Raw genomic sequence first — 18,438 nt, forward strand, 5'->3', positions numbered from 1 at the left:
CAGGCTCGCCCCTTTTCTGAGGCCACTGTCCTGGGAAATCTCAGACTTTAAAGGCCAGAAGGGACCATCATGAGCTGACCTGCACCTCACAGGCCTCCGTACACACTACCAGCTGCCTGGCTTTAGGGACTCAGGATCATGCCCCTGGTTTTGTTCTTCAAAGGTGGCAACCCTCCCACAGGGGCAGGGTTAAACTGATCGGGATTGGGGGAGGGGGGAAGGGGGAAGAAGATAAGACCAGTGAATGAGGGGAGAATTTGAGCAGGAGGGGTCAAGTGTTGACAATGGGAAGCAGCCAGAGAACAGGCATTCCCCAGGCCAGTCTGGCCCAGCCGTTCCCTGTGCTCCTCTCCTCTTGCTCCTGAAGCATGAGCTGCCTAAGCACTGGCAGGAGCTGATCTTCTCCTTCCTGGCCATGCTCTCTTTCCCCGTGAGCCTGCCAGTCGGAGGTCAGCGCAGCTGGGGCAAGAGGGCCGTGCTGGCAAGAAGCAGGGCTGCTTCAGAGATCACCCCTTGGGGCAGAGAGCAGCACTCAGGAGAACCCAGCCGCACCAGGAGCGGAGAAATAAGCAGGCGACCCACCTCAGGAGAGCCCCAGCCAGCACGGGTGCACGATGGGGCAGGAGAGCGCAAGGCTCCAGGGAGACACGCAACAGCAGCCGTTTGGGTGAAGGCCAGTGGGTGCTCGGCAGAGCCGTGCATCAAGCAGGCCACAGGGGTCAGGAAGGAAGAGGCACCAGTGAGCACGTCACACAGGGCAGGAAATTCTTCACAGCCCTAAGCTATGTAGCTAGGGCAACCTAAGTGTTAGGTGCAGACCAGGCTTAAGTGATTTGCCCAAGGTTACACAAGAAACCCATGGCAGAACAGGGATTTGAACCCAAGTCTTAGGCCAGTGCACCACCACTGGGCCATCCTCCTTCCATTTCCCCGTCTCAGCTTTGAGTTTAACTAAAAGTTATCAGAAACTCGTCTGGCTCGGACTGAATAGCCATCCAATGCCCGTAATACTTTGTCTTCCCATTACACCGACAGACATGTAAGAAGTGACAGTTCTCAATCCTCCCAACTTTGCTTCACAGCCAATGAGGCAGCAATGAGGCAGTGAGCCTCTGGCCACTTCCTACTCTCTTTCGCTTTCTGTGTCACGTCTTGGGGCACTGTGGAGAATTCTTCTTCAACAAGGCATGGGGAAGAAAGGTGATCCAAACCGAGAGGAGATGGACCTCCTACTAGCTGCTACTACTTCTAGCAAGCATCCAGAGCTTAAAATATTGGTTTTGTTCCATCTTCAGTTTTAAGGCAGGGGACAAGCACACCCAAAAATCCTGTATTTTAGGGGGCATGAGGAGAATGAGGATGGAGAGTCACCGGTAGTCCCCACACCCAAAGAAACTGATGCTAGCTGTCTGTTTTTAGGTAGGGGCTCTGACATTACGGAGAGCTGTAGAGAGGTTTCAAAATAGCCAGACATTCCTCTATCAGAGTTAGATAAACGTTACCGCCCTCCAAAAGTGAGGAATGTGGACTAAAAGCTTGATACCAGATGAACCGTGGTTTTGTTTAGGCATTAAATACTTAACGCTGAGAAGCCAAGAACTTTTCACGCCCACATGGGCATTCAGCGGCACTAACGCACACAGTAACGCTAATCCTGGTTTGAAACTTGGAAGGTTGCTGATCCTCCAGGATGACAGGGCTAGCTTTAGGCCTACCCCTTGCATTTTAAGTTTGCACCTTTTGTTGCGTCTCTGTTTTAATGATAAAGGATCTAGATGCATACTAACTTATGCTCAGGTTCTGTTGGAACTCATGGGTAAGGAAGAAAGGGGCAAAAATGCACTACACACAAGGGGTGAAAACACGGCCCCAGTTCAAGTCAGTGGCAAGACTCCCGTGGAGTTAATGGAGACAGCGTTTCACTGGGTCTTCGTCCACAGCTAAGAGATCAAAGGGATAGTATTATAATAGCCGGTACACTTTCTGCTTCCGAACGCCGAGGTCCTGATCTGTCACATGACACTTTTGCTACCTCTTCCCTAAAGGGGGTAGAACCACAACGTACACCTTGAAGGTTACTCAGTGCCTCTTAGTCCAGATATGGGCAGCTCAGTGCAGCTACTTATGCCAAATAAAAACAAATAAAAACAAATAATAAAATAAAAACACAGTAGCCAGAGCACTGTTCTGAGCTTTGAGGCGCGGCCACGAAACGGCTGCTCCTTCTATACCGAGATGTCACTACATGGCACACCAACTGCAGGGCTACTAGGTTTAGGAAGCAGTTTTGCAAGTCAGTGGGAGTCTTCCCCTCGACTTCAGTGGACTTTGGATCAGGTCGCACATTTATTATGGGTCAGACAAGCTCCATTCTGTTCTCCAAAACGGGACCTCCTAGCAGGCACTGGTTTTGCAGTAGCCACACACTTCTCACATGGAAACAGCTTTCAGGAGCATTGGCCTTTGGAGATGAACTGCTCCCCACCTCAGCTGTACCTGGCATTTTGGGGTGGAAATATGCTTTGGGCAAAATCCGTTTCACAGGAAGATTTTTGGGGAGTGGAAGAGGAGGAGAATGGGAACACATTTTTAAAGTAGTCTAGGCTTACTGCATCTGTACATAATAGGGTTGCAGCAAAAGCCAGCTGAAGAAATTATGCTTGGCAAGACAGCCCAGTGGACCAGGAAGGAGATGAATTCGAGGACTGGAGGTAGGAAGTGAAGGTCACTTTTGAGCTTGCTCAGTGGACATCTGCCAAGGTTCTGAGCTATAGTTGAGTGACAACATCTGTCTCACCGCTGCGTACTTTCTGCTGAGCGAGGTTGCCCCTCCCAGCCGCAGACGTCCAAGTAGTTTATATGCAGGAGATTTAAGCACACATCACGCTGCTACTTTGTTGGGCTAGGAGAATAACATGGACACTAAGAATCACAACTCTTGCTGTCACCACGGCCATCTACAATATCCCAGGCTTCCATTTAAAGAGAGGGCTTCAGTGTTCCCGTTTGCACAAGGCACAGACGTAGCCATTAGAAACAGAGGCTTCTGTGGGAGTTAGCTCGTTAGCCCACCTTGGGGAAACCGTCTCTGCAGAGCAGCTGAAAAATTTGTCCCCTACCGCGTTGCCGCAAGACAGGAAAAAGCCTCCATAAGCCAGGAAAGTGAATGGATTATACAGGAATAAAGTGAAACTAGCCTGTGTCAAGGTGCCTAGTGCAAGGAAGAGAGACACCTTTGTAATATGCATTAACATTTTCAGAAAACACTGCTCTCAAACACAAAGTGCTTTTCGCCCTCCCAGTGGATTTACAGCAGTCTTACATGTAAGACTAGCAGACACTTCAAAATGAAGTGTCATTCTCAGGTTTTAAGAGGAAGTGGGGAAGCCTGAACGTTAAGATTCCAACAGCAGAACTGTTACACTGGGCATGTGCAGTATCCTCTGTTCTGCTTAGCCTGTGCAATTTGTTACTGGTCAAACCAGAAAAAGGAAACAATGCTACCAGCCTCTTCAGTATTGAGGAATGAAGAAGAAATACTGCCTTTCCTGAACGTTTACTGCAGTCAAGAGAGTCTCAGAAGCCAGAATTCTCTGACCAATTCCTTCGCAGCGTAGGCTCAGTAGACACCAAAATAATCTGAAGACAAAGAAGTAAGCCAATAAGAATTTAAAGACGTTCTAACTTCCTGCCTCTCCAAAGCATGTTCGTGCTTTGCTTCCTTCCAGTTACAATTTAATGAGAGGAGTTCCTGCCGTGCACAGTAGCAGTTTCTGAGCAGTAACCAAATGCAAAACATTCGTCCTCCCAGACAAAACCCAGCTTGCTTTCTGGATACAGAAGGATAAGGTGCTCCTTCTTTGCTATGTATAGCAGTCTGCTAGCAGTACTCAGCCTTTGCATGGGCAGGTCCACCTTAGTGGGATTGCTTTCGTTACAGAGGTTGTCAACCAACTAGCCTGATCACCTTCAGGATAAAAATGCAACAGGCACCTGTCCCTTATGAGGATCAGTAAGAAACAATCCACACATGCCCTCTACCTTCAGGCTTGCTTCTTACAAGGTGGCACAATGCCTAAGCAGGGGTCTCCCCCTTTCCTGGGACAGGTAGAAGAGAGAATACAAGTCTCCCCATCAACCCACTCGTTCTGCATTCGTGCAGGTTTTCAAAGTGTTCAGGTACCTGTGATGAGCATGTTACAAATACCTACATGACTTAAGCGGTCAGACTCAGGCATTCAGATCCAAGGAAATAGACTCAAAGACTTTAAGGCCAGAAGGCACCATCATGATCATCTTGTCTGACCTCCTGCACGTTGCAGGCTGCAAAACCTCACCCGCCCAAACAAAACAGGAAAAAAAAAAAAGTCAGAGTGAGAAGCCAGCTCCAAGCACACAGAAGCACCAACACAAGATGCTGTATTTTAAAAAAAAAAAAAAAAAAAGGCACTGAATCAAGAAATGGAGGCTGTGGTCGAGTTTCACAGAGAGGAACCCAAGCCACTGAGGCTTTCCCAGTCTAATAAGAGCGCCACACACGTAACCAGCCCTTCAAAACCAGCCTCCTGAGGCAACACAGCCATTTCGAGGCAAGTCCACAGCGGAGGAAGGGGGCATTCCCCCTCTGTGCCTCACGCAACATACCCATGCTCAGTGTCCCCACCACATAGCGGCTCTGGTGACATGCTGTAAGGACACTTGCAGGAGTCAAATACTTACTCAGCTCGCTCTTCTTCTTGGCCACAGCCTTCTTCTTGGCAGCTCCATCGTGCTTTGGCTCTTCTTGGGTTACCAGAGCTTCCGCTTTTTTGACAGCAACAGAATTAACTACGGGAGCACTTTGTAGTGTGCCGACCGGTGGGACAGCCACAATGGGCACTTCTTTGGCAGCTACTTCCAAGACTGGAGAAGATTTTGAGACAGCGACTGATGGAGAAGTAACAAGTGGGGGAGCTGGCTCAACCTTGGCCACCTTCTTTTCCTTCTTCTTCTTGTCTTTAGGGGACGGGGCAGGTTTCTCCTTCTCCTGAGGGGGAGCTGAAACCGCCAGAATAGGAGACTCAATGATCACTGGTTCACACATCGCAATAGGTTCAGGGTCTACTTCCTTGGGAGCGTCAGTCACGTCCTGAACCAGCTCCTGCTCAGGTATTTTCCCATTCGGTTTCTCCTCTTTTTTCTTGGCCCTTCCTTTCTTCTCAACAGGTTTCTCTTTCTTTTTCTTCTCCACTTTGTGCTGCTGGGTTCTCTCGAGCTCCTTGCGTTGCTTAGCCAGGGCTTCCTCGTAAGAGGTCTCCTTCATGGAGAAGGTGGACACCAGGAAGATCCCAATAGCTGAAATCACCATGAAACCGCCAAAGACCATAACACCCAGCGTCTGAGGATCGTACAAATCCATCCTGGCTTACTTCTCTCTATCTGCAAGAGGCAAAAACAAGAGTTAGTGCCAAGATACAGCTTCCCAGCACCAGATCTGTTGCAGTGGAGGTGGGGAGGAGGGTACGCGTGTGCTTGTTTTTATTACAGAGCCACCAAAGGGAGAGGCCCCATTATTCTAAGCACTGTACAAAATGCAGAAGAAAATCCACGTCCCAGCAAGCTACAAAACTAGGTGTGGGTCAGACTGGAAAAGATGTGGTGAAGAACAGCTTAAACGAGTTGATTTCTTAGGCTAAAGTCAGCCAACAGATCTAGAGGTTTTAAAGAAGCTCATTCATTACACAATGTCCAAGTGTGCGCATAGTAGGATAAAACCAGGACACGAGTCGTCGTCTTGTACTCCTTCCCTGCCAGGTCTAGAGAACCCAGAAACACGTTCAGCATTTTAGATGCTAAAGGGAAATAACCATTTGCAATCAGGTAAAATTTTTCACACTATCTTTTAGCAATGGAATGCTACCTTACTGGTATACAGTATCATAGAAGTGTAGGGCTGGAGGGTCCCCAGAACACCATCTAATCCATTCCAACATACACGCACGATCTGAGGCAGAACCAAGTATACCCAGATTATCCCTGACAGGTGTTTGTCCAGCCATTTCTTAAAAAAACCTCCAAAAGAAGCCAATGTCGAGACTTCTCCGCATGTTCCCTGTTACAGCCAAGTGGGTATTAATAACCCACAACAAGAATTATTCTCTGCAGCAGCATATAATCCTCACTATACACATTAGAGCCAGTCCTTTAATTATAATCTGATGCTGGAGACCTGTGTTAGACACAAAATAAAAGTGCAAGTCCCAGTTATTCGAACCCATGTTTTCTGTGTGGGTACAGCCAGTCTCCAGGCATGAAACTGCATGAAGATAAATACATACATTTGACTGCTAAACTAACCAAATCTAGCAGTGCAAAGCAGAGACCCCAGCCTGTATTCTTGATTTTTATTACACCTCTCCCCACCCCAAGCTTGTTTCATAAGGGACGTATCAACACCTCCCGCCCCCCTGTGCTAGTTTATTCAAACAACAGCAGGGACGTGTTACGGAGGTTATAAAACACAAGTTAGAGCCTATGCAGCATGCAGGGCTGCCTCCTGGCCGACTCCCTCCGCTGTAATCCATCGGGCTACAAACGTTCAAAAGCAGAAGCCAGGGTCAGTTCACGCAAAGCTGCCAATCTTGCCTCTGCAGATGCCCCCTAGGCTGTGGGGGATTCCCTCCACCCTGGATCTAGTGGAGGGGCGGGGTGGGGTGGGGGAGCATGCCGTTCACAGCTGCACGGGGTGGAGCCTGCCCTACATTGTGTTGCCCGGGCACAGTGGCAATTACACAGACACACACGTTGCCAGCTTAGAGTCAAGGTTGCTCAAGTGTATTTCCTCGAGATAGAAGCCCTAAAAGACAATAAATGGTATGTTAAGGCAACGGTCACACATGACACCAGTGAGCCCACGGCCAGCACAACTCTCACCCCACACTCGCTGTCAATTCAGCCAGGCCCTCGGCGTACAGCAAGAGCCAAGACACACACTGCATCTCACAACTAAAGCCAGAAGGGACCGTTCGGATCACCTAGTCAGACCTCCCTGCAAAGCACAGGTCACCTAACCTCACCCAGTGGTTCTTGCAGCCAGCCCATACTTCCGATTAACCTACAGCATGTAGATCAAAAAGATAGCCAGCTTTGATTTAAAGACTGCAAGCGACGGAGAATCCACCACTGCAGAGTTGCCAACCCTCCAAGATTGGCCTGGAGTCTCTAAAATTCATCTTTAAAGGAGTGGTCCCCCAAGCTGGAAGGGCGCATGGCAGAGCTCAGGCCAGCCCCCAGAGGGGAGTTGGGAAGGGAGCGTCACCTAGCCCTGCTCTGCCCCCAGCTACAGCTACAGCCCAGCCCGCCCCCAGCCCAGCTCCACCTTATCTCCAGTTCTGCCCCCGGCTCTGCCTTCAGCCCGAGCTCCTCTGCTGAACCAACTGTACAGTAATGCGGGGGGCGTGGGGGGCATGCTGACAGATTCCACTACTGGTAAGGTGGGGAGGGGGTCACAACAGGACAGGTTTGGACATCACTGCTTTAAAGATTGTGTCATGTGATGAAACCTCCAGGAAATATGTCCAGCCAAAACTGACAACCCTAAGTTGTTCCGACGGTTAATTACTTTCACCGTGAAAAATCTGCAACTTAAATTCAGGTTAGAAATGTCTAGCTTCAGTTTCGAGCCACTGGATTTCGCTGCGCCTTTTTGCGGTAGGTTATAGAGCCCTCTGCTATCAAAAAATCTTTCCCCTCCCTCCCCCAGTACTCATAGGCACAACCAAGTCACCTCTTAACACTCTCTGGGATCTGCTGCAGATAACTGAGCTTCTGAAGTCTCACTAAAAAGTCATGTTTTCCAGACAACGAGTCATTCCAGCAGCTCTTTTCAAGATCCTTTCTGAAGCGCTGACAACAGAACTGGACACAATTTTCCAGTCCCTGAATTACTTTCAGTTTGATTCACTATACAGCATTGCAAAAAGTGTATACAGGGCTACGCTGATTAGAGTGGCCACTGCCACATTCCCCAGAATAACGGACATGCCAGTAGGTCTGGGAACGGCATAGGCCCGCTCCTGCCTGCGTGCCCCTGTAACTTCACACACAGAATCCACGTGAGGTCCCACCGCACAGAGTGCCTTTTTCAGAGCCTGCTGCTCGGCCCCCACTGGCGTGGCTGTGTCCACGCAGTGTATGTAAGGTCACGCCAGTGGGACAGAAAGTGACATTCCCCATGCACTGTGATAATGATACCGGACATCCAGTACCGGACAGGGAAAAGCTGGTCCAAAAACACGACGAGACAGCTTCAAACTGGACAAATGGCCAGCCTACTGTTGATGTATGGTTCTTTATCAATGTGGATGAAAATCCAAATTTTATTTAAATTGGAATTTAAAAAAAAAATTTTAAATTACATATTTTTTTTAAAAACAGCTTATTCGCAAATTCAATTTGAAATTGACAGCCTATGTTAAGGTCTAAACTTACTATTGCTTATTACTCATTTAAATACATTTTATAAAGGCTGCACCAAGGAGCACTCCTCAAGTTTTAATGAGCTAAAGCGTGCTACTGTTTTAGTTTATAAAGAATTGGGATGGAGGGACAAGACACCTTTAAACTTCTGATATCAACTCAAGCTTTATAAATATGACACAATGTCATATCCTACAGGATGTAATTATTTTCAGCCTTTCCAATGGAGCGAATGCTGTTATTTACATTTCCCCAAGACTCAGTACTTGGAGTTTGCTGCGCAGGAAAGCTTTTGGTTTCAGTTCTGCAAGCATAGGCAGAGAATATTTTCTTTAAACTTGAGAAACTGATTGGGAGTTTAAGCAGCAGGAAAGCTTGTTTCTTCAAGTCTATAAAAAGGGGGTGGCGGGGAGAACAGTTCGAAGAGGATGAGTGTGACGGGTTCGGCCACAGAAACCCCCTTGGGACTGTCACCTGATGTGCTGGAATTACCTCTGAGCCCATTTTCTCTACCAGCTTGGGACTCCAGAACCCTGCCTTGTTGAGCCAGACACACTAGCCTGCCGGAGCACAGACCCAGGTCAGGTCCACGCTACCAAAGCTGCAGACTTTAACCGAAACTGCTCAGTAGGTCACCTAGCTCCAGGACCCAGCTCCCAATGGGATCCAAACCCCAAATAAATCCATTTTACTCTGCATAAAGCTTATACAGGGTAAAGTCATAAATTGTCCACCCTCTATAACACTGATGGAGAGATATGCACAGCTGTTTGCTCCTCTAGGTATGAATCACTTACTCTGGATTCATTAATAAACAAAAGTGATTTTATTAAGAATAAAAAGTAGGATTTAAGTGGTTTCAAGTGATGACAGAACAAAGTAAGTCACCAAGAAAAATAAAGCAAGAACATGCAAATCTAAGCCTAATACATTAAGAAACCGATTACAGGTAAAATCTCACCCTCAGAGATGTTCCAATAAACGTCTTTCACAGACTAGAGTCCTTCCTAGTCTGGGCCCAATCCTTTCCCCTGGTACAGTCCTTGTTGGTTCCAGCAGCCATCTCAGGTGGAAAGTAGCGGTGTTCTCATGACTGGCCACCCCCTTTGTTCTGCTCCACACCTTTTTATAGCCTTGGCACACGGCGGAAATCTTGTGTCTCTCTGGGTCCCCACCCCTCCTTCTAAATGGAAAAGCACCAGGTTTAAGAGGGATTCCAGTATCAGGTGACATGTTCACATGTCCTGTGAGACCCCAGCCTCCATTCTTTCAGGGCTAGCCCGCACATATTCAGGAAGGTTTGCAAGTAAACAGAGCCATTTACAAGTCACTGATTCTGAAGCACCCTTATTGGCTTCCACTTAACATCAGTAATACAAGTTTATATCTTATTCTCCTAACCCCAGACATAGAAATAATACATGCAAACAAATAGGCATGAACACACTCAGTGGATCATAAGCTTTGTAATGATACCTTACAAGAGACTTTCTGCATGAAGCATATTCCAGTTACATCATATTCACACTCATAAGCATATTTCCATAAAATATTATGGAGTGCAACGTCACAGCGAAACCTACTAAAATTCTAAAAACCCTGAAAGACATGAATTTTCAAAAAGCATTCAGGCACCTAAATATGCTTCTGAAACAACTACTAAAGCATTTGTCTGCATCTTTAGGTGCCCAAACAACACAGAAAATCTGGCTCATACACCAAAAAAAAAAAAAAACAAAAAAAAAAAAACCACCAATCAATTCACTAACCACAGTTAAAATCTCCTGTATTTAATAAGTCAGTTTTAAATGCAAAATATGTTTTGATACACACATTTTCTTATGTACCCAGCACATGTAAAGGTAGTTTTTATTTAACTAATAAAAACAAATTTTAAAATGTTGTGGTGCATTTTTAATTGAATTCCAATTCCCATTCAAGTACAGCTTGACCCAAACCAAGTAATCCAGTAGAAAAGTGCGCCATTCACCAATTTCTAACCAAAAAAAAATCTAAATGTGTGTGTGTTAAACTGCTTAAATAAGTGTGCATGGAAATAGTGTATCACACATGTAATAAAAAATAGCAACAAATTTATGTAAAGGATATATTTGGTTGTGAACAGATCAAATATTTGTCAAACAAACCAATGAGAATGAGACGCTTTTTAGAAAAATAAAAGGGCAAAACAAGATTAAAACCACTTATTTCAGTCAAGGTTTCCTCCTTCCTGGTTTAAAATGAATCCACCCTATTGTTTAGTACTGTGTTGCATAGATAATATGGTTACTAGATATTTACGTTATGATTTTAAAAATACTATAATTTTAATTTAGTCAGTCAACTTGGCAGTCTTTTCCCATCCAGTGGATTGGTTAGGTCTCATGCTGTCGGCTGGTTACTGTAGAGGCTATCAAATGCATTATGCACTTCCAAGATGTTCTGTCCTGAACCAAAACTGGCACGTTACAAAGTCAGAGGTCTGTGAGGGACAGTTGTCTATTGACACTGTACAGCCCTTGTGTTTTAGGTCTTTTGGGGGGAAGGGAGGAGTTCTTTTCCATCCTGTTTTAAGTTGGTCAAAGCTGAAGAGGATTCTCACAGGGAAGTTGGTAGGAAAGCACTGGATGACTGAAAGAGCAGGACCTGTTTAGTTGGAAAATGGATCTAGTCATTTCACTTCAATTTGTACCATTTGATGTTTCCAATCATTTGGAGACACTTCATCTGAACAGTGTCCAACTTATTTTCAGTCCCATAGGTCAGAATATTGACCACCAAAGCATTAAGTGTCCTCAGCTTCATCTCTCTACTCATCATTTTCAAGAGACGTTTACTCCTTTTCTTTTTGTTCTTAATGGAGGTGTCCCATTACTGCTGACACTTCTGAAGTATAGGCTTCAAGTTATTCCTTGATGCTGCCCAACCGAGCTGAGGTAGCTGAAATCACTGACAATCTCGACTGGGTGGTCGCTGTGACAAAGTGGGACTGTTCTTAATGTTTCCTCCGAACATTGTGGGGGTGCCTCAGTTTCCCCTATGCAGTTCTTAAGTATCTAGGTGGTGGGGTAAGGGTGTATGATCATTGCAGAGCCCTAGAGGGCAGGTGTGTGCAGGGGTCTGGACACAGAGAATGGCCAACACCTTGTTTCCTGGCAACTGATGGCCTGGGCCCTCCCCCCGCAAGGTGAAAGCTGAAGGGTTGGAGAACAAAGGAATCAGGTGACCTCCTGGCCCAGGAAAGGAACAAAGCCCAGAGGAGGAGGGGCTGGAGGGAGTTTCAGTTTGGCGCTGGCTGGGACATGGAGTGAAGGGCGGACGTGGTTGTCTGGCTCACTGCCCCCCAAAATGGACCCAGCTGAGGGGTCCCGTTCTCTGCACCTGCAAGCTCTGTTTTAGACCATGTTCCCGTCATCTAATAAACCTCTGTTTTACTGGCTGGCTGAGAGTCACGTCTAACTGCGAAGTTGGGGCGCAGGACCCTCTAGCTTCCCCAGGAGCCCCGCCTGAGCGGACTCGCTGGGGGAAGCGCACGGAGGGGCAGAGGATGCTGAATGCTCCGAGGTCAGACCCAGGAAGGTGGAAGCTGTGTGAGCTGTGTGCCCTGAAGACAGGCCGCTCACAGAAAGGAGACTTCCCCAGAGTCCTGACTGGCTTCATGGGGAGCAGGTCCAGAGCATCGCCCAGGGACTCCGTGACAGTTGCCCATTAGGATGCTAGAATCCGCAACGTATTCAAACTCCACAACCGGACAAGTTATGACTTTACCACAATTAATTTTCAGGCCAACTTTTGCTGCTGAGCTTTCCAAGCACCGCAACTAGATCATCCATTGAGGTGACAACTTGTGCTAAGGCATCAGTAAAACTGACATCGGTGAGTTTCTTATCATCAAGGCGCATTCCTAAAAATGCATTTACGTAGCGTCTAGTCAAACACGCAGCCTGTGACTGCACTGAAGAGCTCTGGGTGGCAACTCATCTTTGTCAAAAGCCAGTGTATGGTCTGATTGAAATGTTACTACTCCAAGTTATCATTAAATGAAGCAGCTTTGCATGTGCGGTGTGGCATGATTTTCAGTTCTTTGTCTCCCCGCAGGGCACACAGCACTGTTGAACCAACTGTGTTAGACAGAGCATTAGAATGGCAGTACAGCAGTTATGATTTGCCCTGCTTTTCCAGTATGTGTGTTAAGAAAGCACACCTGAACCACCATAAACCCATGCTTGGTTGGGTTTGTTTTTTTTTTAAGCTATGTGCAAAATATGAAGGCAGAGGATCCAAGGCTGGAAAGAGGGATTAACTGATATGGGGGCAGAAGGGGGGCTACAGAATCAGTAGTGTTCAGAGCTCCCAGAGAGCCACGGATGCCCAGAGGAGAAAGCTTTAAACCAATATTCCAGCTTCCTCTGCCTGGTTCTCAGAACATCTCATGTGAAGCTGGAGGAGCCCAATGACCTTACAGTGCCAGCTGGAGGAATTCTCCTCTGGGAATGTCAGTCTAGGTTGCAGCAAGGTCCATGGTACAGATTATTTAGTGGGAGAGTTGTGAAATTAAAACACTACAAGTCACATCTAACTTCCGCACAATTGACACTGCCATTTCATCAGCGTCTATCATTTGCTGGCTAATGAATGCTCCAAAACCAGTATAATGCTGTATTTCTAACATTCGTGACTGAGAAGAAAACAGGGTCTCTTCTCTTACCCATAAGGCCTAGGAACTTGGGGTTCTTAAGAGTAGGTCACCAATCTGTTTTACAAAGTCCTTTTTTTAAGAGCATCTTCCCACATCTATCAGCCACCAGTGGTAGATTTAGATTTGTCAGTGACAAGTTTAAGAGTAATGACGCTGCCTTCCAACACAGGTTGATAGGGCACTGTCCTGAGACTCTGGACTCCTTCCCCAGTTCTGCTAGTGACCTGCTGGGTGACCCTGGGCAAGTCACTTCCCCTCCCCGTGCCTCAGTTTCCCCTCCCACGCTTTGTCTTGTCTATTTCGGTTGTAAACTCTTGAGGGCAAGAATGTCTTACTGCAGCAATGTCTTCATTGCCACAGTGTGTGAGCCAGGGCTTGTAAAGGAAGCCAGGCCCTCCCTCTCTCTGGGTTACAGTCCAGGGACCCTTGAATGGGCAGCCGAGACCGGACTACAGACTTGTTGCTGCCTTCCCAGGATTACTTTCTGCCTCGCCTTGGGCCTTTGCTCCAGCCTCTTCCTGGGTTTCCAGCAGATCAGCCCTGCTCTCTCGAAGCCTCTTTCCCAGGCTCCCAGCAGCGTTTCCCAGCTCTGTCTGCCACCCAGCCGGTTCTGCTGCTGGCGAGTTTCCTCCCCTCCCAGGGCAGTCTCTGACTCAGCAGCCAGAACCCTGGGCGGGCTCACTTCCTGCCGCTTTGCTTCCCAGCTGCCTGGGTACCTTCCTCCAGCCAGGCTCTCACCCAGCTCAGTTCCCTGATCCTGGCCGCGCTTATTCCCCGGAGAGAGAGACAGGGCTGCTCTCCTTCCTGGGCAGCGCTTTGAACTCCTCAGACCAAGCTTGACGTGTGCTCCACGCAAGGCCAGGCTGACTGCACCCCCGGGCTCTCATTAGCCCCCCAGGCCCAGTGTGGGGTTGGTACATCCCACCATAAATGCGCACTAGTTATTTTGCTATTTAAAAACACGCCCCCCCAACCTTTTCGGCCATAAGAACATGACCCATGTTTGTACAGCGCCTAACACACGGACGCTCCATCTTGATGTTACCGCAATGCTAAATGTTACTGTTTCCAGCCCCACCATGTCTCCCATAGGATCACAGGATTAGAAGGGACCACAAGGGTCATCTAGTCTCAAGCCACGTATATTTTAATTTGGATTCAGCCAGGAGACTTTGAAGCACACAGACAGACATTTGCTAGATGGGCTTGGGAGCAGGGAACCATCTATTTTGAGAGACAGGTCCAAGGTGTTTGAAAGGAAAAAACTTTTATTGCAAGAGTTACCAAATAAATTAGTCTGTAGAGCAGCAGTTCTCAAACTCCACTGCACCATGACCCCCCCTTCTGACAACAAATATTACTCTGACAACAAATATTACGGCCCCAGGAGGGGGGGACCAAAGCTCAACACCCCTCCCCTCCAGCCCTGTGGGCCACAGCTGAAGCCCAAGGGCTTCTGCTCTGGGCAGGAGACACGTAACCTTAGGCCCCTTTCCCAGGGCCGAAGCCCTGGGGCGCCATGGGGCTCGGTCTTTTGCTTCGGCCTCGGCCCTAGGCCCCAGCAAGTCTAACACCAGCCTTGGCGACCGCAGTTTGAGAACCCCTTGCTGTACCGCTTAAGACATTCTACCCCTCCTTCCAGCTAATCATAGGCAACCTTAATTAGGAAGCTGCGCTGCTACTCCCTCGCTTCACAACAACTACATTCAGCAGTGAGTTACACAGAGAGCCTCATTCCCTCAATTATACTCAAAGGAGGGCACACCAGTTTCTTGAGCAGACAGAAATAAGGCATTTTTAATAATCACTAGTCGATAGCCAACCTTAAGGTTTGTCCTCTCCAGCATATGAAGTCAAAGGGCCCAAGTCCTGCAGAGACTTCAGCAGAGATGTAAATGCAACTCAAATGTATGTCTACACTCTATTAAATAACCCAGGACACAGCTGCAGCCGGCCCAGGTCAGCTGACTCTGGCTCATGCTACGGGGCAGTAAAGTTATACTGTAGTCGTTCAGGCTCGGACAAGGCGGGAGAGTCTCAGGGCCCAGGCTCCAGCCTGAGCCCAAATGTCTACACTACCCATTTTGCAGCCCCACAGCCAGAGCCAGGTGGCCCGGGCTCCAAGACTCGTTGCCACAGCAGGGTTTTTACTGCAGTGTAGACATAACAGCGTAGAATAATTTGGGGTAAGACTTTGCAAGACCTGGCCCTGAGTCAGTACAGATATACTGCATTATTATGACGATTAAAGTTGATGCTACATCTGCAGCTAAATAAAATTGCATGGTATCGTAGTGTATTTGAGTAGTTAGGACGAGACTGCATAATTAAGACTATACTGCAATGCATAAACAACTGGCAGAGTTAAAACTGTAGGTACTGCATTATTTCTCGACTTGTGCTTAGGCAACCTTAAGAGTCTCTCAAACAGCATAAACTTTAAGTTTTTATTTCACATCACAATTTGAGCCATAAAGGGGACTTCTGTGCTCCTTGAGAGACACGTTTACTTTATTTAATATTAAAGCATTTGTCTTCTTGTGGAGGTGAGGGAGAACGCACGTCACCAGGGTAGTTTAGTTGGGCAGGACTGATGGTGGATTTTTAAGAGGTTAGTTTCATGTTCACCACACAAAATTACAGCTACATATTAAACTTTTTCCCCCCAAAATGCTTATAAATTCAGCCCAAGATCACAGCCACACAAGAGAGAGAGAATTTCACATATAGATTTTCTTCTTGGGAAGGTTTGTGTGTGTGTGTTTGTGTGTTGTCTAGTATACCCACAAAACTAGTTCTTGTTCAGGCAAAGCTTTCTTTGCACTAAAACAGAATAAGACTAGCAGGTATGATTTTGAGTTATGAAAAAGGAGATGGCTTTAATAGAAAGAAGTTAAATATGTGCACTACGCCCTTAAGAGTTTCTGAAAGAGGCAGGACTCCTCCACTAAATTACATGGAGTCCTGCCATCCCTAGTGAACCATCAAGTCTTTAGGACTAATCGTTTTAGGACATTAGTAAAGGCACCAGAAGTTTACTCTAAGCAACCTGACTATGGTGACTTCATAGCACACTATGCTTACCCTAACACCAGCTCTTTTAAAGAAATGTGCATAATGATTTGGAAGCGTTGTCTTTGCCTTTCCAAAGATGCCTACAGCAACGTGGTCATCATTAAAAACTCAGGCTCAATGGCTCTTTAATACAGAATGATGCAGGTTTCCAGGAGTAACTGACTTTCACAAATATCACACAGATTCTAGGTTAAGTGATCAACAACTACCTCAGAGCAGTATCCGTGATATTGCAGCTATTTCCTGTAGTTCGAGTGTGAGTGGATGCAGTATCTGGTATCACAGCATGGTAACCTTGGGCCAATGCAATAATGCCAGAGATGAAGGAGCTCTTTTGTAATATAAAAGACGGCGCCATAATTCACAAAACAGTCCTAGTGACACCAGAGAGTGAAAGACACAAAACAAGGAGGAGGAGGAGTGTCCCAGGAGGAGTCTCCCAAGCGGATTTACTTGTGTTTAGCAGCATGACAATCAGGGATGATTTTAGCAGAACAGAAGCCAAAGCGTAACAATCAAAAAGTAAGTTCCAGTAGAATGACAAACTAAGACCTGATCCTGCAGAACTTTACTCACACTGGTTGTTGTTACTTATGATAGTTCCATTAACACCTGTTGAGAATAGGTGCATAAAAACTCTTCGTGCGAGTTAGTTTGCAGTAGCAGGCCAATGGCTATTAAGAAAGTCAACAACTCCGGGACAAGAAAACAGCTACACTTGATGTAGAAATTAAGAGTGCCACAGAACTCCAACCCCACTCTAGTGGATGGAGGGGGGCTCCCCATTAGTTTTTAAAATGGAAGCCCCTAACCTTGTCAATTAGGAAAAAAAACACATTTAAAAAGTTGCACAACGGGTGGAGGGAGATTATTTATTGCAGAGAAAGTCATGTCTCAATGATCACACCCTCCACACTTTGTTTTAGTCTCACCATCAGTTGCGAGAGCAGCCCCCCACCCCAAAGGCTTTTGAAGTTAAAGTACACAAGGGGAAAAAAGAAGTTACACTTGAGCTACCAAGTGAACTGGAGTCACTCTCTGTCCAGCTCCACAGCCATGCATGACTGCAGGCAACAGAGACGCCTTTGGCTGACGGAGCCCCCTCAAAACAGGTTGAAAAGCAGATTTCACACAAATGCATGGAGGTGGATCCTGACTGACCATCCAAACCTTACGCTGAGTGTTCTGCTTCTTTGGCATCCTAGGAGACCGTCTCATTCTTCCAAACACAGGAGGCACCAATATGGTTTAAACAACCCAAGCCTGGAGCATTCAAAAGGGCAGTTACGGTCGCACTAGTCTTTACTCCCATTGCCCCATTAACATCACTAGGCTTCTGCCAAGAAGAGCAGAAGGGGGTGTGATCCTCATCCTGCAGATACATTCAAGGGATTCTGGCAACATCATAAGCCAGAAAGGGATGCTGGAGTGGTTTGTTAATGCACAGATGATACCTCTGAGAGCCTTACCCCCACTGCATGCGGTTCTGGAAGGAAGATGCTGCCATGGTTTAAGGAGGAGAGAAGTATGCACCTCTCTCGGATCCACTCCATTTTTAAATACTAACATTCCAAAGAGGTATTTGATATTGTTCAGTATTGACAATGAGGTGCAGTGACCTTTCGGGCAAGAGACCCCCACCCCCGTATTACGGTGATCGGTTACTTAAGCTTGCGTAGGCACTTTTCATGAGCCACGGCAAAAGCTAGCCAACTGCAGCGGTAGCTTTACACTTTATTTTCCCCTGGTATATTTTTGCAGCTTTTACTAAAAGGAGTCTAGCAGGCCACCCTTAGGGTCTTAAAACGTTGCCTATTTTTAATCACATTTTTAGAGTCCTTGAAATTTTATCCCACGCCCCCAGAAAAGGCAGCATTTCAATGTTAGGCCTCAGAAGCAGCCCCTCTCATAAGTAAATTATTTTTGGCAAGGAAACAGTCTGGAATTCAGTTTCCAAAGGGTTATTTTTATAAAAGAGATGACAGTTCCCTTCATTCTCTTCACTGCGTTTGCTTCAGCAAGATGAACTCGTGTTATTTTCTAGATGTCACAATGACAGAAGGTTTTCCTGATCATTCTCTTTAAAAGAGCTATGGTCTTTGTAAAACTAGTATCAATACAAATCATGTTACTCGGTAAGTTTAGACCTAGGATAACTATGGAAGTTGAGGTTTACAAAAAGAATTAGATCTCTAGACTCCTCTCTG

General features: G+C 46.7%; 1 protein-coding gene across 6 annotated transcripts in view; it reads right to left on the reverse strand.

Annotated features, from left to right (window-relative positions):
* Window positions 1-18,438, reverse strand: part of RRBP1 (ribosome binding protein 1) — a 55,761-nt gene that overhangs the window by 34,140 nt on the left and 3,183 nt on the right. For 5 of the 6 annotated variants that reach the window (XM_073339722.1, XM_073339721.1, XM_073339720.1 and 2 more), the window contains exon 2: window positions 4,720-5,418. In XM_073339722.1, the coding sequence (XP_073195823.1) occupies window positions 4,720-5,398 (679 nt within the window). In that variant the 5' untranslated portion in view covers window positions 5,399-5,418. Of the gene's footprint in view, window positions 1-4,719; window positions 5,419-9,418; window positions 9,575-18,438 lie in introns of those variants that run through there. The other variant, XM_073339718.2, reaches the window with a different exon arrangement.

This window comes from Lepidochelys kempii, chromosome 3 (genome assembly GCF_965140285.1).
Source record: "Lepidochelys kempii isolate rLepKem1 chromosome 3, rLepKem1.hap1, whole genome shotgun sequence".
Lineage (NCBI taxonomy): Eukaryota > Metazoa > Chordata > Testudines > Cheloniidae > Lepidochelys > Lepidochelys kempii.